We start from the raw sequence: 22,290 nt of genomic DNA, 5'->3' as shown, positions 1-22,290 counted from the left end.
TGGTTTAGTGGCGAATATGGCAGTGCTGTGTTGATGGTTGAATTGATGATCCTGGAGGTCTTTACCAACCTTAAAAATTCTAAGATTCTATGATTTGAATGGTCAGGAGCTGTCTCCTTAAGCCACCTCCATCTCAAAAAGTCAGTAACACAGAGCCTGGTCCTGGTAAAGCTGTGTGTATAGTAAGTCAACAGAGGAAACTGCCAAATGTGAGGTCTTGGAATCAGATATCCCACCTTAGAGACATGCATGTAATAGCAAAACATGCTATAGCAAACCCAGATTTTCCTAGTACAAAGCATGGGCTAAATTTTAATAACAAAAATTGGGACTGCAAGTGTTCCCCTGCAGACAGACCACTCTGTTTAGGGACATGGTGGGTCACTGAGAGGCCTGTACAGAAATTTTCCTGTAATTACCTAAGGAGTTAAGGTGCGTGGTCAGCATGGAGTCAGTGCTGCTTCCAACCTCAGAGAGAGGGATGGAATAGCACTCACACAGGCTATTATTGTACTGAAAGGCTGTTTGAAGCCAAAAAACCTCTTGCCATGAAAATACACTGCCCACAGTCCAGCAGAATCTACCTTCTGATCTCTTCTGGAAGACTAACTTTGTAAAAAGCTCAGCTACATTGTTGGGCTGGGCAGGCTGGTCCAGCCAAAGAGCTGCAAATGCTGATGTGTTCGTGCAACATGGAGACTAGAGGTTTCACGTCTGATAAAGATCCCAAACATTTCTGAAAGCTCTACCCCTGTTTTGCCATTTATGTAGTTCTGAGGCAGTCTGTGGAGCTGCACAGTGTGTGTGTGCTGCCTACTTTGATATTCTGAAAGATCGTTTGATGCTTCCCCATTGCACTTCCAGATAATCTGAAGCAGAATAAGAAAGACGAAAAAAACTTTTAATGGATTTTTTTTCCTTTTGATTTGGATTCAATAACACAGAACCCAAATCATAGACTCATCTGAGCACCAGATTCTTTCTTCACCTCTGCACTTGCCATCAGTGAGGCTGCTCTCTGTCGAGCTTCCAACATGTGTGATTTAGATAGTCATTAAACATATGTTCATTAAAAAAATGAAAGTGACCTGTAGGAATTATTAACAGAGATCTCAACATTGGACTGTCTTGATGTTGTGCTTTTTGGCTGGGCGAGTAGATGTGCTTCTGGAAGAACAGGCCCAAGAAACAGGATTTTTCAAAAGGAAAGACTGGAGGAAAAAAAAGTACTAGAGGAGGTACATCCATGATTTCCAGAATAATTAAAGCGTCTCAGGGAATGTCAGCACACAGAACTCAATTATGGTAGGAGTGAAGGAAGGAAGGAAGGATGGCGGGTCCCCATGGGATAATATGGTATGTCCACCAAGTCAGGAGAGGAGATGGCTTCTGTCTAGTCCCGAGGAAACTGGCCTCCTAATGAGGCCTTGTTAAGCCTGTTAAGTATTTAGTGCCACTGCTGCCTTGGTGCCTCTTGTGTCAGGTAGAATTAACCTGCAGAAAAGCCTGACATGAAGTGAGAACCAAACGACTAAATCTTGTCCTTGGAGCAGGAGTCATATTAACTTTTATACACCCATCCCATCATCCTAAATGATCACAAAACTGTCAAATAACAAAAAATCAAGCCCTACCATCCACTTGCACCATAATCCTGGCTCAGCAGAAGGCCTCTGCACACAGCCCTGGGGACACCACCATGGGACAAAGCTCTACCCCACAGCACAGCCATGAAAGGCTTTGAGCTCAGCCTCTGAAACTGCAAAGTGCTTGTTTTGTTGTCCATGGATAATGCTTTAATCCGCCGGGTGAAAGCTGGACGTTGCTCTCTTTTATTCTGGCCGTATGCAATTGCAACACTTGAAAAGAAAAGCCCCTCACCCTCCCATGCCCACTGCTCCTCTGAACTGCTGACGCCTGGATGGGCAGCTCCAAGGCGGGGCCTTTGGGATTTATTTAGTTCACTGCTGCAGACGATGCCTTTAGTGCCACAAACCGCCCTGGAGACAAACCCTAATCATCTGGGGGGGTGATTATGTTCAGTTCTTCCTCCCCAAACCCCCCAGACACAATTCAGATCCAAACTGGAGAGACAGGCAGGCACACAAGAGGGGAACCCGGCACCGTGCAACCCCTCTGAAGCCATGTACAGGAGCAGCTTCCTCCGCGAGGTGCGCAAGGAGAAGTATGAGCGGTCGGATGCCTATGATGAGCTGCGAGGCTCCCCTGAATTTGACAGTTTGGCCCAAGCCCGGGGCCTGGAGAACCTGCAGGAGCTCAACGAGCGCTTCGCCAGCTACATCAACCGGGCGCGTGTGCTGGAGCAGCGCAACACCATCCTGCGTAAGCAGCTGGAGACCTTCCAGCGCATGGATGAGCTGGTGGGCCTGGACGAAGCATTCGCCGGGCAGATCGAGTTCAACCGGCAGCGGATGCGGGAGCTGGCCTCAGACAGAGCCAAGCTGGAGCGGGAGGAGAAGGATGCCCAGCGCATGCTCGATGAGTATCGCAACAAGTAAGGTTTGGGATGGGTGGAAGGTGGGTGGCGTCATTTCTGTGGCTACTCTTTGTGATAAGGACGGTTTTGGTGTTACTGGGCTGCTGCTTGTGTATTTGTGATGCCTCTCCATGTGTATCAGGCTTGTAGATAGGGATGTTGTAAGGGTCAAATGCACACAGGTACCCCTAAAGTACCAGGCAGTGGAAGGATAGAGGAGAATTTATTTCCAAATTCGAGAACACTTAAAATCTCAGCATAAATCTGCACTGGGCCTAAGAAAGAGACACCCACTTGTTGTTCTCAGGGCTTTTATGATTCCCTGGCCCCCCTGCTGTGGAGCCTTCAGACATGTCTGCAAGAGCTTCTCTTTTCTTGTACCAGGGAGTCAGCTCCACTGGAATGCAGGAGGAGAAAACATCTACAACTGTCTCTGGGAAAGATGCCTTTTTCCAGGCGGGAAATCTTCCTTAAGTGAAAAACCCTAATCTCCTTGCAGTAACATCTTCCAGAAGGGTCTTTTACACTTACAGATGCCATGGTGAAAAGTAAGGTGTCAAGGAGCTCCAGTTTTGCATTTCATGGTCCATCTGCTACTAGAGGGACAATTGCCCTCTCCATTCCACAGTGGCAGGTCCTCACTGTGACACACGTTGGTTGCTATCGTTCATTAGTTTTAGAAGCATTTTGTTCTTAACTGCAAAGAGGAAATAACCCAGTTGAAAAACAGATGTCTCAAAGCAAGTCTTGTGTGTGAGCAGCACAGAGCTGCATGACCCCAAACACCTCCCGAAATGTGCAGAATCTGTCTGAGAAACTCTTATTTACAGGGGTTGTGAGGCACCTGGACCTGGCTGTGCCAACCAGTACAGATGTGAGATGAAAAGAATGTAGACACATTTCTTTTCTTGGTATGTTGAAATTTGCCCTCCTCTTCTTCCTTGCATCCTTCATTGCCACATCATGCCACTAGAGCAATAGCTGTAAGAATAGGCTTCCCCTAATTCCACCTTTTGAACCTCAGTGGCACCATAAATCAAAGAGCAGGAGCATCAAGGGCTGGGGCAGATGAATGACTTCAAACACCTCTAGCCCCTTCCCTTCAGCAACGGGCAGTTTTGGCCCAATACTTGATTAATTATGTGAGAGTTGGTGAGAATTGCTCATAAAAGGGCTGCTTACAGGAGAGAAGGGTCTAATCCTCTTGTTACTTATTGGTCAGTGTTTCTTTTTACCCCCCAAAATGTCTATCTGGCTAATTCACCCTTGAAAATTTGGCACCCAATTCAGTATGCTGCCATGTGAACTGGTCGTGGGGGCTGTGAGCTACAGCACAGCTATAGAAATGCCAAGTCCTGATCTCACTTTCTCCCTTGACAGCAGAGAATAGCCCATCCATGTGCACTCAGCTTTATTGCTGCCAATGGTCAGATGTCCAAGATGCCTTAACTCAGTGCCAGCGAGTAATAAGCACCTAATTAGGCAGCTTTGTATTCCAATATTTATGAGCAGTAAATTCAGCTATGAGCCAATGCTATAATTTAGCTGTCAACTCTGGTACTTGCTCATACGTTTTTATTATATGGTGTCCATGAGATTTTGACTAAACTTGGTACTTAAGTGTCTAGCTGCATATTAGTTAAAAATCTGTGCAAACTGTGCAGGATTAGTGATGTGACACAAAGATAATTTAGTTTTATTAGAGCTGCTTTATGCAAGCTGTACAAAGATGGGGAAGAATACAGGGCATTGAAAGGGTGGGAAACATCCACAGGGTGGGAAACACACACGGAAAGGGCTGTGCTTTAAAAAGTAATATTTAAGATCTGCTACAGGGGTAGTTAATGACTTCCTAGAGAAAATGGGAATGTTTTGTCCATCCCATGTCCTGGAATATTCACTCAGCAGCTGTAAACAAAATAAAACTTTTAAACATAAAAATGAAACTTTGACCATATCTAAGCCAAAAATTGCAAAGATACATAAGGCCATTACAATGGAAGGGCAGGGGCTGCTTTTTGACCAAATTGCCTTCAGTTTATACTAAGAAGAGAATTTTGGGTTTATTTTTTCCTTTTGGGAGCTGCTGAATTTGACTGGAAGACAGACATGAAAGCTTCTTCAGCATCTGACAAAAATTGATTGGGTTTTGAGTTTCAGGTGTTAAAACAAGACCAGTGCTCTACCATCCTGATGGCTCCGATTTCAGCTACTGACAGGTATAAATAAAGCTCTCTAAACAAAATATGGGAGGAAAAATTCTCTGTGCCATATTAGGATCTACCGAAACCAGAAGCATTCCTGTGCTGAAGACCTACCCTCCTCCCTGAGTCTGCACTCAGTCGTCAACAGGCACTATGGGTTTCTTGCTTCATTTTGAACCATAAAGCATCTACTTTTGGCACACTGGGATTAATAATATCTCTTAGAGTGGAGCATTGTCATTCAATTAATTGACAAATGTCTGTGTCCTTCACTAATGCAAAGAATTTTACCTCTTGCAACCCATTCTTTCACTCACCTTTGCAATCTGGGAAATAGATTTATAGATATAAGTAAACCTCTTAAAGCTACATTTTTATAGATAGACCTTTTAAAGCTACATTTATATAAATAGGCCTTTTAAAGCTACATTTAAACACAGCAGGACCTGAGACTACTGGGTCTTTACAATTAAATGTACATGAACCATTAAAAAGTAGACCTTATGTTAAAATTTATTTTTAAATTCTCTGTAGTCACATTCATAGCTTTTCACATTAACGTGAATAATTCAGATTCTGTATTGGGGAGAATTCTTTCTCTTGAAATTGCAAAAAAAAGAAGCATTGCTAGTAACTATTTGGATGCATTTCAATAAAATTAGCATAATTAGACTTTTCTAATTATGCTAATTTTATTGACCATCATTGTTATAGCAACATTGCATCTGGCTGTGGGAAAGTGTATTTCTCTCTCCATGATAGTAGGAAAGATGCTGAAATCCAGATTTTTAGCAGCCTTGACAGAGCAGGATTAATTAACTTCAGAAACTAAAAGTCTTGCTAATCAATTGTTTCATTTAAAAGTTCATTCACTGCTAATCTAGTGGGTTTTGCACATGCAGTATGATTCCCTGGAAGTTGCTAGCCATGGAAATTGGCAGTATGTTCTCCAAGCTGTGCTGCGTGAGGATGCTCTGATGAGCCTGACACCCTGTGTGGCCAAAGTAGAAACCCAGTACTTGTGACAGAAAACAAAAAAAAGAAGCAGGAAAACATGATATCTGGGATATGGGGACTCCACTGGCAAAACTGCCTTCCAACCCTGTCTGCAAGGATTGTCTCTACACTGCTGCTGCTTCTCTAATGATAGGAAGGACTTTATCCTGCTGCATCTGAAATGAGGAGGTTCTGTCTGTCCTCCGCCCCCTCCTTGGACCACTGCAAGCTTGCCCTGTGGCTGTCAGCCACTCCATAGTGTCTTCTTGATAACACAGGTAGCCACCCGCTCATAAATCAGCAGACCACAGCCCTCATGGGGCTCATCTGAGCCTTCAGGGTATGAACCACAAACACTATTGGCCAGTGCCTCATCCTTGTGGGACCAGTGTTTTGTAGTCTGTGCTCTCTTTGGCACTTAAATTGCTGCTATCTCTGTTGAGAGAAGGTTAGTGAAGTGCTCAGGGCAAGGAAAAAGGAGAGAAATAGTAGCCAAGAGGCTTCATATATTGCTGGAAGAGTTTGGTAGGGTTCAACAGAGAAACACCATATAAAAGGCTCAGGTTTGACACCAAATTGGTTATCTGGCCATTGAGTACTGCTTGGATGGATTGTGACTGTTTTCTCTTTGGAGAGGAGCAAGCCCTTGCACTGCAGCAGAGGCAAGGTCCAAAAACAGAGGTGACAGAAACCTTTAATCCTCTCATTTGCTTGCTTTCAGCTTGGCAGCCCCCTCTACTCCATTACTTTCCCCTTATGCAAAAAAATTAACATCCCTTTTTTTTTTTAAACAGTCCAAAAAGGTTTGTTGCAGACCTAAAGCTACTTGACTAGGCAAGAGGTTTAGTGTTTGTTTGTCTGTTTGTTTTTGTAATGAAGCAAATTAACTTCATGCCTCTTAAGCTCCAGGAAAGTCTGACCAGCAACCATCTAAAAAAAACTTTTCAACAAGTCCAACCAATTACTTGAACACTGAAATTAGCTTTGAAGCATAACAGGGTTCTAATTTGTCAGCAATTGCACTTACACAGATATGTTTCAGTAGGCACAGAAGTGTCCTGAGGTCTCTAAAGCATTTCAAAGAGGTCCTTAACCCTTTTGCACTGAGTAGCTTCTGGAGTAGACTGAACATCACTTAAAAGCGATCCTCCTTCAAAGGATAATCACACAATACTAACTCTTTCAAGACTGCCAGGTGGACTTATGGCTGTGTGGCACAGCAGGTATTTTGGTTATCTGAGAGTGAAGGAAAATGTAGCTGAATACTTTAGTCATTGAAAGAATTTCTGAGTGACGATCTAGCAATGAGGCAGATCTGAGCAGGTTTGAATGACTTTAGGGCTGTCGTTTAGACCCTGACTCCATCAGATGGTTGTATATTACTGGGAGTGTAAAACCAGCCTTTTTTTGTAGCTGTGTATTTGATTTTCACAAGCTGCCACAATCTGCTTCCTCCTTTCTCGGTTGTCAGAAAGTATCTAAGTTAGTGAAGTGTTTACTGTCAGTTGCACACAAAAATTTCATGAGATAAATAGAAAACTGGTTGGAGATGAGCTACTTGTCAAGCAACAGAAACAAAGGCAGTCTCACTGCATATTCTTGTTGTATCCTGGGAAGTGAACTTGGTGTTAATACTATTTGGCAAAAAAAGACATTGTTTTAGATTTATCAGCAATTTGTAGGAGTGATAATGAAATGAAACCTCAGCATTTTCATGTGTTTCTTTGCTGCTCATGGTAAGAATTGAAAACAGACCAGCACCCCCTGCTAATATTATGGGATTTCAGAAGAAGGGAAAGTTGGGAAACCAAAGCACCAAGTCTATTTCTTTGTTCTGCCAAGTTCTTCCTTTGTGGTCCTAGTCAGTTCATGAGTGACATCATCCCTTCAGCTTTCCAGTACATGTTGAAAGAGATGATGATAACATTGGTTGTTCAACCTTTGGGAGACAAAAGGAACCAAGGTTGACACCATCATTTAAATTTGATCCTTGCCGTGTTCAGTCCAGGACCTGTCAAGTTCCCTGTTGACACAAACAAATCCTTTAGATACCAACGGCACATCTGGGCCAAATCAATGATTTCAGAAGAGAGACGAGGGCTTATGTTCAATTCTGAATTTCAACCGTGGTTCGCGCTTGTGTTGATGACCGCTGCTTGTACTGCAAATGAGTGAGAGTCACCACCAAAGATCACTTGTCACCCACTCTGAGGGTTTCTGGTAGCAAGTAAGAAAATGACAGCTTTTTATAACTCTGCATCTCTATTGTTTTAGGGAAAGTAAAGGGATAAACAGGAATAGGCTGTATTTCTGTACTTTGTCAGTGGCAGTTGTTGGAGTTTGATGAAACACTTGTTCAGTACTGATGGCAAAGGTTCATTGCCTTGTACTATAAAGACGCTTCTGGGTGATTATATTTTATTTTGTTGTTGTGTTTTTAATGATGTGGGTTTTTTTCGTTTGGTTTGGTCTTTTTTTTTATGGAATCTCATTAAACCACATTTATTACTAAACATTTTATATGCAGATTATTTAGGAGAGGAATAAACAACAATAATCAACAATTAGGAAGATTTGTACTCTGGGACCAAAAGGACTTACTAAAAGATAATTCTATCTAACATACAAAGACAGAACCCTAATTCTTAAAGAGTATGTGCTGTTTCCTCAAACCAAAGATAAACACAATATACATCCAAGGTTCACTCAGCACAGGAACATGCACTTGTGGACATTTTGTAAATGCATAAGAATAGAGGATAAATGCTGTCCTTACTAAGGCTCACATGTGATTTTGACTAAACTAAAATACGAATTGTCATTAAAGAGGACACAAAGCTTGTTGCATCAAAGCATCCTAATGCAACATTATTCATACACAGTCAACATATGAAATTGCAACCTTTGTGTTTAATGTGTCTGTCATGAAAATGCTTATTGAACAACAGCAGGTAGGACAGAAAACCAGAGACAATGTAATGAAATGCTAATGTGCCAGTGTAGCAAATCCTCATGTAGTAACCACTGATGAACGGCTGTCACTGTAGTCCAATGCCAATGGAATATGCTTTTATTGTAAATAATCTGTTCTTGGGAGTTCCAAGTAAAAACGTGATAGCAAATGTGTGACTTTTCATTGTATTCTGTAATGTTAATAGAAGACAAGCAGTTAATCAGTTCTGAAATGAGTCTCAGCATCCAGGACTAAAAAACAATTAATGCTAATGTATAAATAAATCTTTTGGGTCTCTTCAAGGTTCATATCCTCCTTTAGTGAGAAGTATATCTTGTGCATGACAGTGCAGATGAAAATGCAGTTCACAGAAGGATGAACCACTGACTTTTATCTCCTTTTCTCTATTTGCAGGTATAGAAATGAACGTGAATATCAGCAGAGGTTAAAAGAAACCCTTGAGCGCCTTAATAAGGTAAGCCTGAGAAAATGGCAAGGGAAAGGTCTCTATAATTTTTTTCCTTCGGCTGCATTTACTACAGCAAGCTGCTTTCAAGAAGCAGTGGGAAGATAAAATGTCAGAGCAAGACATTTCTTGTCATTACGCCCTGATGAAAAGTTCTCCTTCCCTTTCATCCCCCTCCCCAGGTCTTGTGCAAGTGTCAGAACCTCGATGTGTGTGTAGGCACTGTGTAATTCCTACTTTGCACAGTCCTGCTGATTTTGGTCCTGTAGCATGTGCCGCCCACAGACTCAGCTGTGCTCAGGACTTCATTAATTTTTCAGTGAGACCGAAGACTGGGAGGATCTACTGTTTAACACTCCTTTTAGAGCATCAGCAACTAGCCCTTGCACTCATTTCAGGACCTGTAGCTGACATAAGTGTCACAAATTCACCTTTGCTGAAGATCTGGAATATTTTTAGGTGCCTTTAATAGCTCTTCTTAATTCTTTTAACATGCTTTCACTTGGAAAATAATCTCTCTGAATGAACACAGGTAGGAAAAGTCCATTTATTAGTCATACTGTGCAGCCAATACACATATCTGAGAGTCCAAAATGTGACTGGAGAAAATGTGTTTGTTGCTAAAAACCTTTTAAAATTCAGCTGCTGTATTAAAATACTTTTAGTACTGATATCATGGCGTGAAAAATTGCTGATTGAGTCCAGGTTTTGAAATCTGGTGTGTCTCAAAACTCCTCAGTTCCTTGCAGGATATGATCAGCCCTTCCTTAGACAGATCCTCAGCTTCCCCTTAGGTAAAAACTGTACTTTTTTGAACTAATACCATGGAAAAGAAATAATAGTAATAACAATAACATCATATAATTAAATATAATAATAGTGATGCTCAGAGAAAAGATAAAAGTTGGCTAACTTCTTTTGGAAGTTTCCAGACCAGGTCTGTGAAACTGAGAAAGCCTGATTCATCCTTTCTTGTTGCTAGCTGTCATCTGAGTGAAGAAAGTAGTATTATGTCTTTTCACAGTTCTATTTTTCACAGATTACCTTTCATTTTCTGCATTGGGAAACAATTACAAGTGGATTAAATAGAGGCTATTATTTTATTTCCTCACTATAAATGACAGGAGCTGTTCTGTTTGAGCACTGTCATATCAATGATATGCATGTTTTATATTAAAAAAAGACAAAGTGCATTTTATCATTTCTATCTACAGTGAGCTCTAGACGTCCTAATGTCCAATAGCATTGGTGCTATTTTCCAGTGTACTAACAGGGCTCTTGGAAACCCGGCAAGCCCTTAAAAGTATTTGTGGAGGCAAATCCTTTGTTAAAGGTTGGTGTAGCTGGTAGGTCTTCACAGTTCCTCTCAGCTAATCTGTGGCTAAAGAAAAGTGAATTGATTCAAGTCCCAGGTACAGTTCAAAAAATCTTGAGAGACGGGGTGGGGGTTCTATCCTAGGATTTTCCTGGGCTGCCCCTGTTGCAACAACTCCTTGCACTGGAGCACCAAGTGGTGGTTTTCTCTACAGTGCCCAAGATGTAGCCTGAAATATGCATGTGCAGGTGTAAACCTATGCTTTATCCAACAGATGGAGAATCAGGTTGGAAAAATAGCAAACACTCATTCTGGAGAGATCCAAGGGATTTCTCTCCCAAGATAAATGAAAATGCTGCTTCAGCACATGGATCAGTGTTCTGGAATCAACATCTAAAGCAGAATGGTTTTTCAGAAGTTGAGTGAATAGCAAACTGCAAAATTCAGAAGAAAACATGTAGCCGCTGCACTGTTCTGACATGCAGCTTCATCAGTGAAGCTGGGCTCTCTGAAAGTGCAGAATAAGAGCAAAAATATTTTTCCCTCTTAAAGTATTTTTCCCATTTGGAAAGTCAAACGCGGCTTTTGTTTATCACATGCAGAAATATTTGCTTATCGGTATCATCTGGGGGCTTTTATTGGCTCCCCCCCCAAACCTCCCAGCATGGCCATTGTCCTACTGATCTGCCTCTCAATAGGAAGGCAGAGGAGTGCAGAAAAGCATCGGGCATTCCTGATGGCTGGCTCCGAATGTGCTGGGCTGGATGTGTCTGAATTAGCCACTGGCTCACAAAGCAGAGCCGGCTGGAGAGTTCTCTGCCCGGGAGGCTCAGCAGCACAATGGGACAGCTAGCATCGACACATTTTTGGAATAGCTCGTGCTGTGCACGTGCAAAAAAGAAAAATCCCCTGCTACCAGTCATATGCTGCACTCACAGATCTCAGTGGTTTACTTGCAACCCCTGATCCACTCGCTAAGATATTTTTACAGCTAGTAATGGCACATAGGCAATTTGAAACACACCTTTAAATTCTTTTTATGTTATTATTATTTTTTCCACTTTGAGTTAAATGCGTAAATCAAGACTTTCTTGAAGCAAATTGCGAACTGGTTGAGGAACTTAAAAGTTTTTTGGAGTTGCAGGGAAGATCCAGCTGACAACTTTTAAGATACTTCCTCAAAAGTGATATTTTACAATCTTAGCTCATGATAAACCTAACCAAGAATTCATGCATTAAGTAGGAAAATAAAACTTATTATTCGCACTTACATATTTGTAAAATATATTGCCAAGTATCATGGAAATTACTCTGTATTCAAGGATTTGTATTAAATAACATGACAGGAAAAATCTAAATTAGGCCTTTAAACAGAAATGGAGATGTCACTGGGTTTAAATACCAGTGCCACTCATCTCTGAGATTGTGATTGGTAGTCATACAGCTTGTGCTCTGAATTAATTAGATATTATGAACTTTTGTCCTTGCAAATCCCAATGTATTAGAAACTTCTGCAGCAAGATGATTCTTTTCTAGACCTGGTCATCTGTCATTTTATTTCCAGAAATGGCTCCAAATTTGTGTATTTGTGGCACTTGACAACACACCAAACAGAGTGCAAATACTTTGGACCATCATGGGATTTTATAAGGATTTATTTACTGGGAATATTAAAAAGGCATCAGGATACCTCAGATCTTGTCATAAATACTAGAGGAATCAATGCCTTAGTCTGCTGATGTCATTTGTTTAACACTTATGCACCATTCCAAGCTTTTAGCATCAAACTGGTATTTCATAGTGTCTACCACTTGGCTTCCAGCATTCATAAAAGCATATGGTAAACATATTTTGACAGTGCCAGCACCAAACTGTATCATTAATCATATTTGTGCAGAACATTGTGAATAAGATGCCTCTTTATTGCTGTTTTCATGATACTTCTGTATCTCCCAGTAGGTTTCACTATTCCATACAGGCTGATGGCTTGCATTATGCCTACATGGCTGCTGTGATTTTGGCACTCCAGCCACATGTGCTGACCATGACACGTGTCTCTGCATTGTAGGAAGCTGATGAAGCACTGCTGTGCAACCTGGAGCTGCAGATAGAGTCCCAGTTCCTGCAGGATGATATTAATGCCACAAAGGACAGATACAAGAAGGTAACTGGCTGAATTTGCCATCTTTCTTCACTCTTCCTTCTAGAGATAGATGTGAAGCCTTGCCTTTCTCTGGGATCAAATGGTGGCAAATTAAAGCAAATCCTAGTTGTGCTTTGGTGGGTACATGTAGAACCTTTTATTTTCAGTGGGCACAACAGCTGGATGGTTGCCAGTATCCAAACAAACTCCCTCAGGGTCCAGTGCCCACAGCTGCAGCAATGTCTTGAATTTGTTAACCTGCTATCATGGTTCAACCCAAAGTGCTGGACAAGCTGTCTTATATTTCACACTAAGAAAGCTGTTGCTTTCATCACCCAATTTTCTAGGCGAGAGCATCCCAGTTAATCAACAGGCATAAGCCTGTGGCTGTATGATTCCAGTGCAGCCTCCTTTTCCTGGGAATGCTGTGAGGCTTGAGATCAGGCCACTGCCCCATCTTTGCTGCTTTTGAAAGAAGAGACTCACTTTTTCAGACCATGTGCAAAGGTATTTGTGGTTCTCATTTTGAAAATCTCCTGTGAAATCAGAACTCATGGAATCTTTAAAAAGACTATGAACTGTATAGTCACTTAGCTAAAATGCCAGTAATGTATCCTCAGCATGATGAAACTGTTAGCACTCATGCCCTCAAAATCAGGTCTAAAATCACGCTGCAAAATCAGATCTGAACATGAACTGGACCTTTATATGCTGAAAGAAGTAAATATCTAGAAATAATCCCTAGAGGGGGAGCACCTTACTGTGGCATTTTCTGATGAAAATGGTTTTTACTTCACCACAGAACCTCATGGAAATCCAGACCTATGTCAATGTTTTGCAGCAGATCATCCAGACAACCCCTCGCGTGTCCCCCATAACCACTGGCATATGTGAGGCAAGTATTGCAGTTGGTAAATACTACTCAAAGTAAGAAAGAGATGAAGTTTACTCCTAAAGTGTCCTAGATCCTTTAACTCCCATTCCAAGGTTAAGTGAAAACTGTCACAACTATGCATAAGTACTGAATATGAGAGAAAAAAATTACCTGTAGCTTTGAAAAACTCTATCGATCTGGAAAGAGAGATTGCATCTGGTCAGGTGCACTCCAGCATATGTATTAGCCCCCAAAAAGTGCAGTTCTAAGGCAGTTGATGTAGTTGTGCTTCCTCTCTGAGGAGGAGCTGCAGGATAAATGAATATTTGAAGAGAAAGTAAATCTTGCCCTGAAGGGGTGAGAGGTGGTGAAAACTTGTAAATCAAATAAATTGATACAGACTAGATGAAAATTCGGTGATTCACACCAATATGACTGGCTATGCCAAGAACACGTATTAGTTGGAAGAAAGTGTGAAGAGCTGTATCTACAGGGTCTAATTTCAACGTAAGCTGTACTGTTACAGCCCTGCCATGTGACATCTTTATTCTTAAAGCCGTGCCACAAAAGTTGACTCGAGGTTCAATACCTATCTTTTTATCTATCTTTTGTAATTTTCTGTTTGTCTTTACAGTTTATTTCCAGTAGTGGAATTTCTTTTGGCTCTTTTTAAAAGAGTGAAACATACTTTCCTGTACACACGTTATTTTCTTCTAACCAGGAAAAAGTGATAGCAGAGAGGAGGATCCCTGTTCTGCAGAGCCAGCTGGAGGAATACAAGAGCATCCTCTGCCAGCTACAGGCCCAGAAATACAAGCTGCAGACAGAGGTACTGCCATCACTGACTATAAACACAACCATGATGCTCATGAATTGTTCTTTTTATGGTCACATGGTAAAGTCTGAGTGGCCTCTAACAGGGTCTTGTGAACTCGGTTGACCTGGAAGTGTGTTTTCCTTTCAGATTTCCATGTTTTCCTTCAGCTGTTTCATTCTCATTCTCTCAGTGGTCCAAATTGTCAAGTTTAAGATGGCCAGGGAGGGCTGTAGGGTAGCATAGGTGCAATGAAGCTGTCTTTGGTTATCAGAGTTGCTGGTGAGAGAATGTTTCTCCAGTGCAACTAGATTCCTGTAGGACAGAGCCAGCAGGAAGTGTGGATGGAAAAGTCCCAAGGGCTCTAGTGACTCTCACTTGCTGAACTCTGGCTGGAAATTGGCTCCATAAATCCGTGGGGGATCTTCAAGGCTCTGCCCAATCCTTTCTATCACTGCCCCATCCAATGATAAGCTTGCTGTGAGAGGACTGGACAGATTTGGTAATCAAAACTGAGATAGTTGTTGAGCTACATTTGGCATCCTGCAGTTATCCTTGTCACTCTAAGCACTAAGAAAGGATCTGCGCCTCTCCTGTGCTTGGACCATAATCATCTGCTTTTTGCCAGTTCCTGACTTGCAGAAAATATCTGGCCAAGACTTTGACTAGTTGTCCATCCGGGTGAGAGGAGTGAAATACTGGCATAAAACATCTTTTTTTGTGGGATTTTGGACTCCTTTGGACAGCCATAGCAGCAGCTCCTAACTTCCTGAGCATAACTTCTTTCCTTAGAGTTGGTGTGGACAGTGCTACCCCCAGGTCTTTTCCTTAGTCTCTTCCTCATGTCTGATGCTCTGGTGGAAAGGTCACATGTGCTCTGGGAAGGGCAAGAATCAATATAGAGATAAGTGAGATTATAAATCAATATAGAAAAAAACAGGAGAAAATCATCCTTCCGGCACCCTTTGGGGAATTAATCGTCCAGCTTTCAAAATCAAATCATCACATCCTGTTTAGAAAGAGTTTATTAACTGATTCATTCTTGTGCCTTGAGATTAAAAGAGTGAAATACCTTTATGAGTGGAGGTCAGTGACAGTGTTGCTTGTCATGGTGAAGGCTGGATCTGATGACTGAGATGTCATCAAGGTCCTTTGCTTTCCTCTTTCTGGACCTGAGAGCTCTGTTGCTGAGTGGTTGTGGACCCCACCTTGTGAGCACTGAACTGTAAAGGGACTTTGTCCGCTTGTACTCTGCAGTAGAACAAAACTAATGCCAAGGGACCTAGCTCCTAAATTTAGGCTCTTAAAAGGATTTTAAAAAACCCTTTGCCTGAAACAAATAGAAATAAATCTGTTATTAAAGAACCCATTAGTCACTTATTGCCCCATTAGCTTTTTGTGAGTACATCTCTTTAAAAGCTCTTTGAAATGGGGGGGGGGGGGGGGGGGCAAAAGTGATAAAAGAACTGTAATAAATAGCTGAAAATAGCAGAAGAAAGTGAGAGCAGAATTTCAACGTGAAATATCCCACCTGTAACTCTTGCTCCTTGATTTTGGAAGGTGCCTATCGCCACCTCCTGGCTGATGTGCTTGTTGGTTTTATCGCCAAAGTAAAAAAGCTGGGGAACTGAATTCAAAAGACGATCTGTTTATTTAAAATAAGACCTTTGGTCTTATTTGCTTGGTCTGCGGACCACAGCGAAGGAAGAATAGGTTTTTCCTTGGAACATCTTCCCGGCTAAGCACTTTTGCTGTCCCGGTAAGACACTGCCTGCTCTGCCAAGGAAGGGCACGGGGTACTGCAGGTCACACAGTGAGGCATCAGCCAGCCTCGTGTGCATGAGGAGGGAGACATCACACAGCTATTCTCTAGTCCGTGCTGATCTCATCATGCTTATTGTGGAACAGAAACCTTGGGACAGAAAAGGAGGCAGCAGGAGGAGGTCTTGTTTTTGAGTCACTGAACAAATGTAGTGAAATTGCTGCTGTGTTTCAGCAGTGCAATATCACATTGTAATAAAACATGACTTGCCTTTAATTACCTTTAAAGTATGGGGATGGTGAATGTTTCAAAGCTGCTTCTTTCACCCACCAATTTTATTCACCAGACAACCATGCTGGAGCAAGCAATTAAAAACACCCAGGAGAGTTATGATGATGAAATTCAGCTTTACAATGAGCAGATTGAAAACCTTAGGAAGGGAATAGAGGAGGCTGAGAGGATCTTGGAGAAGTACACGACCGACTGCCGCCAGCTGGTGATCTACCAGCAGTCCCTGGAGAACGAGCTGGAGCGGTACAAGCGGATCATCGAGAACGAGGACAGCCGGTAAGGCTGGATTTCTGAACACTCCCAAAGGGGCCAGTGATCTCTTTCATTTCTTTTGAAAAGTGTATGTTTAAGGACATGTGATCCACCCAAAGCTATGGCCTTTTCACACCTTTGACTGGTAGATGTCTGGGGACAGAAATCTAAATAGATGCAAAATCTCATCAAGCTTCTTCCAAGGAAATGGTCAGAGACATTTGGAGCTTCTCTTGTCCATTCATTCTGCTTTCCACATGCTGTCCTGGCATCAGTGCCCAGAGGTCAGGAGCACACAAAAACAATTTGAACACCCTCTACTCAGCCCAAGTGTTGGTAACACTTGCTGGGTGTTACAGGCATGTTGATTCTGGAGGGTGCAGACAGGGCAAATATCCTGTAAAGCAAAGCACCCTTTCACAGCAAAGCCATTCATCAGGCAAAGGGTAAAAAGGGGAGAATATGAGAAATTGGCTGGGATTTGGGTTGTGTTTAAACCTATGGAGGAACTCTGCCTCCCTCTAACGCCAACCATCGGCTGCACATGAGAAAAGGAGCTGGGTTTTCAGCAGCAGAGCCAGACCCCTGAGCACCCAAACTGCTGCTCCAGGTTGTCCTGAAGATGCAGGGGAGGGACACTGACTAATTTCATCCATTTTCAGGGTCTCATTTTGGACACTGAGTTCTGGATAGAAGTATCTCAACAGGGTAATTCTAAGCACCAAAAATCAAAATGGGCATCTCTTGCATATTGACACAGGTGTATATCCTCTGATAGGCCAAAATATCTCAAATTCTGGCACAGCAGACAGAAAAGGCCAAAGATATAGTACCTGGTTTGCAATAGGCCAGTCTCTTTGTTTTAATTTTTTAACCCTTAATACTGCTGACTCCTCAAATGTTTTCCAAGGAAGACTGCTCCATTTTTATCTCACTCTTCTTGAGTCAGGCATATGCAAGTTGCTTTGTAAGGGCTACCAAATTTTCTATTTTACCAGTCAGCATGGTAAAAATGAATTTATGGCTGATGTCTGGTAGTCTTGGATTGACTGTTTGCCCATCTAAAATCTTCCCATCTTTTCAAAATACCATGTTAAATTACAAAGCTGTTGCTATAGGTTATAATTACTGTTGTACTTTACCTTATGGAGCATCCCCTTTCTCCTCTGGGTGGCCAGCCTCACTCTGCTGAAGGTGCTATGGCTATGTTGATTTTTCAGAAATACGTCTTTAACCTCTGTACTTCGATTTGCACAATTTCACTTGCTTTCACTGAAAATTATGGGGAGAGATCTGATTCATGTGTGTCTTCTCCACAGGTTAAATTCTGCTATAGCAGGAACTCCAGTCACACTCTTCACACAGATCTACAGACCTGCCCAGCCCCAAGTTTCGAGGGGAAGAGGTAAACCTGTGATGTCTTCCTGTGTCTGTCACAAGCAGCACCATTGTATTTTAAGTTTGTCCATTTGTCTTCCATATGACCCACCAGCTGTGACAGCCTAACTCCAGGCTTGCTAAGTAAATGCAACCATTTCAGCTTACCTCAGCTGGCTTTGGGACAAGCTGTCAAAGGCCAAAACCACAAGCAAAAGTGTTTCTTTGCTAATTTCTGTAATTTACTACTTAGGGCAATCGAGAGAGTAAAGTCAAAAGGCACCTGAAACTATGGAAAGAGCTGCAGGTTTTGTGCTGACTTGTGAACTGTTTGTTTGCACTTTAGTGGCGTGCAAAGAGCACCAAGGCATGCTGAGTGCCACAGGCAGGCAGAGGACTCTTTTTGGAATCTGTTTTCCTTCCATGTTTTATAATGACTTGTTAGAATTATGATCCTTGTAAACCTGGTGACAAGGAAACGGTCAGGGACTAAACAAGCAAGACTGCTCTTGACAAAGAGAGAACTTGATTTATAGAAAGGTGCAGTAGGCACTAACGTTTGGTATGACTTAAATCCAAGGCTCACTGGGGTGTTACTAATAACACACTGCCTTGAGAATGGAGACAAAACATCAAATGACGGTTTTTTTCTGGAGTGCAGCTGCAATTTTTCTAACCGCTGTGTGAACTGTGGCAGTTTTATATGAAATGGGTCCACAATGCCTGAGGCCAAATCCTCAGCAGTTGTAGATAACTACCATCCTGCAAAGTGCTGTTTCATACCTGCTAAGGATTTGGCCTGTTTCTAGCAACACCTCTGCTTCTTCCTTGTGTGGTAAGCAGGGCATTTCATGTGTTTTACTGTACCTGTGACATGGGACAAAACAGCTGCCTTAGGGAAAGCATGTTAATACCTGTCTGTCTCCGTGTTACTGTAATTCCCAGCTCTGTGCCCACCAGCTGCTGGCTACTCCCTCCTGACATGCCTCTCAGAATCTGCCAATACCCCAAATTGCCATGAGTGGAGGTGTCTGGCTCACTTTTAGCGCCTCTTAGACACAAAGGCTCTCCACCTGCAGCAGTGAGGGTGAGAAGCAGCTCTAGCATTTGCAGCGACCGTCTTTGAGCACTGTTGTCTGCTTTGTTTTGATTTTTCTCTAGATATCACCCAAGCCATGCAAGACATTGCCAGTGTAAAGCCCAGACAAAAAGCACTGACAAAGAAAATTGCCAGGAAAAAGGAGCTGATGTCAAAAGATAAAACTGACAGTCACTCACCTGAAAGAATGTATGAAAGAACTCTGGAAGGTTTTGACCAAGATCAGATGGAGTACAGACATGAAGGCTCAGTCAGGTGTGAACCTGGGCAGGAAGGTTCAGAATTTGATGAAAAAGAAATGGGCCCAGAGGATGTACCTGACGGAGCCCAGATAAGTAAAGCCTTTGATAAATTGTGTAACATTGTGAGAGAGAAAATAAGAGTCCACAAGAAACCAGAGGCTAAGCCTGAAGCCCCTCCCAAAGGGCGTTACGTGCTGGTGACAGGGGAGGAAGGCTATGAAGAACCATGCATCTTGGCCCCCTCTATCCCTGCTGCAGGAGGGATCACAGTTTCCACTGGCAACGGGAAGGTGATGAATGGTGGGGAGGTGGAGCCCATACCGGAGCTGCCAGAACCTGCCGAACCATCAGAAAAAGAGAAAGCAGATATCTGTGAAAGGAGAGAAGGGTTTGAAATCCCAGATAAACAGAGAGAGGAAGAGAGAGAAGAGGTGCTTGAATGGGGCAAAAAAACAAGAGGAAAAATCGAGCAAATCACAAAGTATCCGGACATCTCTGAGCCTGAGACAGTTCCTTCCCCTGGTCTGATAAGCCCAACCGAGCCAGGACTCCTTCGAGAGACAGATTATGAGCGAGAAGACAAGCAAGGCCTTTTGTTCAGGGAAGCAGCCTTGCCTGGCTCTATGAGCTACGAGAAGGTGGAGGTGGTAGAGTCCATCGAGAAGTTTTCAGATGACAGAATTCAAACATATGAAGAGACAGCGATGATTGTTGAGACAATGATAGAGAAGACAAGCAAGAAGAAACCAGGAGACAAAGGCTCTTAAGTGACACACAACCCCTTGATAGTCAACTTGTCTGGCATAGTTATTATATGAATGTTTGTTTTTTTTTCCTGACCGAATGATACAGTAGTGAGATTTTTGCTGTTTGGTATGGAACAGATTGAAACCTTGATGACAATTCTGTCTGATGTAGGCTCACCTTTGGTGCAATGACCATTAGCACGCTCCAGGGTACATCCTATGCAACTGATTTTCATGATTAGGACACACTGCAAGTAACTATTATGACAGAGCTGCCTGGCTTTCCACAGTATCCGGGACAAATTTGCATATTCCTCTACTGCTCCTATAACCACCATACAATTCCCCATCTCTGACACAGCTGCAAACGTTAACTTGTGACATCTGGTTCATTTAATAAAAGTTTTGCCTTCTACCGAAGATACCCACTGTGGGTTTGTGTTGCCTTTACCATTGACTGTTAGTCCCTACTCGTAAACATCACCTGAGGTGTGCAGGAGTTTTCCAGGAGAAGGGCTGGATACCTGTTAAATAATTGCAATTGCAATAATAATTGCAAATCTCTCCCAGTTACAGTCTCTAAATAGCAATGAGCTTGGCAGACCTTTCATTTTGGATCTAAAGAAGAACTCTTTGTGTTTGAAATAAGCTCTTACTGGAGATCTCAGAATAAAACTTGAAATTCCACTGAAGTGGGAGATCACCCTTATAAAAGCTACTAAAGGCATTATTTGTCCTTCACCAACTCAACTAAGGTATTTGTGGTTGCCAACGAGCTTTCGAGTGGACTGCAGCCAAAGACTGTGTGTTTTGATATTTACTTGTAAAGTATTTCCTTGGACTTGTAGAGTTCAATACTGCCACAGGATCCTGTCACAACCCAGTCTCTTGCAGTCCCATGGAGTTCCATAGGATTGCTGGAATAAGCAACACTTGCAAGAGACTCTTGCAGCTTCCAGAAACCTTCAACTCAGGAAAAATAACCTCCTAAACTAAAAAACCAAATCAAAACCAGGGAAAAGAAACCCTTCACTTGTGTGTGTGCAAATACTGAGCTCTACTTAATGTGCTCATGCACCATTTAGGCATCAGCTTGACTCCAGGCACACAAATGATCCCACCAGTACTTACTGAAGTGCTTTACTACATTAGGCTCTACACATTCTTTTCCCATCCCAGTTCTCAAAGTTTTTGTTTCAGCTTTCACCATTTTTGTGCCTTTTCCTTCTGGCTGTTAACTCCTAGCAGCTGTGAAGGAAGGGACTAAAAGCCATTTGAGCTGACAAGCCTGAGCTGCAGGATCCTTCTCACAGCACTCAAGACTTTCCTTCAATAGTATGTTGAGTTTTTTCATCCATGGGTTCCAGCACAAGTGTAGCATCTCATCTGCTGTGACTGTTTTCTGTGGTAAAGTGGCACCTTCTTCTTAGAAACAGGGACAGCTGACCCTCACAGTCACAAAGTTATTCAGGATATTTTGTCGGTGCTGTTTTATTGAAATGCTGTGGGAGTTTATGCCAGACATGTCTTACTAGAGTGTGTTGCTTTTCAGTTTAATTTATTAACAGCGTAAATAACTGCAGAGAAGGAATTTATCAATGCATATGCAGGCTGTGCTCTGGTGAGCTGGGAGTAACTGCTCAGAATAACTGCTGCTGAAAGCAGGGTTTGACTACTGCAAGGGAAACAAACAAAAAAACCCCACCCAAAACAACCAAAAAACCCCACCTCAACTGCAGCAATAGGCAGTTTGTTTAATCTGTCACAAAACAGGGTGTAAACAGATTCAGGAAGTACTTAGACAGAATTGGATATTCTTCCCCCTCTCCCAGTCCATCTGATTGCACTGCAAAACAGTGTACACAATACTCAGAATACAAAAAAAAAGCCTCAGTCAATGAAAATGAGGCAACAAGTCAAGAGAGTCTGGGCTATGTGTCCTGTGTGTGAATATCCTCACCACCTTCATCTCTTTTGTGTTCTGGTGTCACTGCTCTTTGCTGATGACACAGACCTGGTTTCTGATGCCTGTAACCCTTGCTCAGCAGCTGTGCAATGTAAGAACTGGTCCTAAACTTGGTTTGATGGCACCTGTTGCTGTAGGAGTCACATACTTGCACTGCCTGGCAGCAACCTGAGCTGCAAAACATGAACCAAGATGGTGCTGAGCTGCATCACACACACCAACATCACTAGAGGTCAAGGACCAGGAAGAGCTGAGGGCTAAATTCTGCTACAATCTCTGACCTGCCTTTCACA

At 42.4% G+C, this 22,290-nt stretch overlaps 1 protein-coding gene across 1 annotated transcript; it reads left to right on the top strand.

Moving 5' to 3' along the window:
• Positions 1-1,915: 1,915 nt before the first annotated feature.
• On the top strand, positions 1,916-20,447 carry BFSP1 (beaded filament structural protein 1). Its single transcript, XM_051792679.1, has 8 exons — positions 1,916-2,515; positions 9,065-9,125; positions 12,500-12,595; positions 13,377-13,469; positions 14,170-14,277; positions 16,371-16,591; positions 17,887-17,972; positions 19,106-20,447. The coding sequence occupies exons 1-8, from the start codon at positions 2,145-2,147 to the stop codon at positions 20,050-20,052; spliced, it is 1,983 nt and encodes a 660-aa protein (XP_051648639.1). The 5' UTR covers positions 1,916-2,144; the 3' UTR covers positions 20,053-20,447.
• Positions 20,448-22,290: the final 1,843 nt, after the last annotated feature.

This window comes from Manacus candei, unplaced genomic scaffold (genome assembly GCF_025592945.1).
Source record: "Manacus candei isolate 608988 ecotype Guabito, Panama unplaced genomic scaffold, ASM2559294v1 h1tg000035l, whole genome shotgun sequence".
Lineage (NCBI taxonomy): Eukaryota > Metazoa > Chordata > Aves > Passeriformes > Pipridae > Manacus > Manacus candei.
The sequence above is the reverse complement of the archived record's forward strand: the minus strand, read 5'-3'. Positions and strand labels throughout refer to the sequence as shown.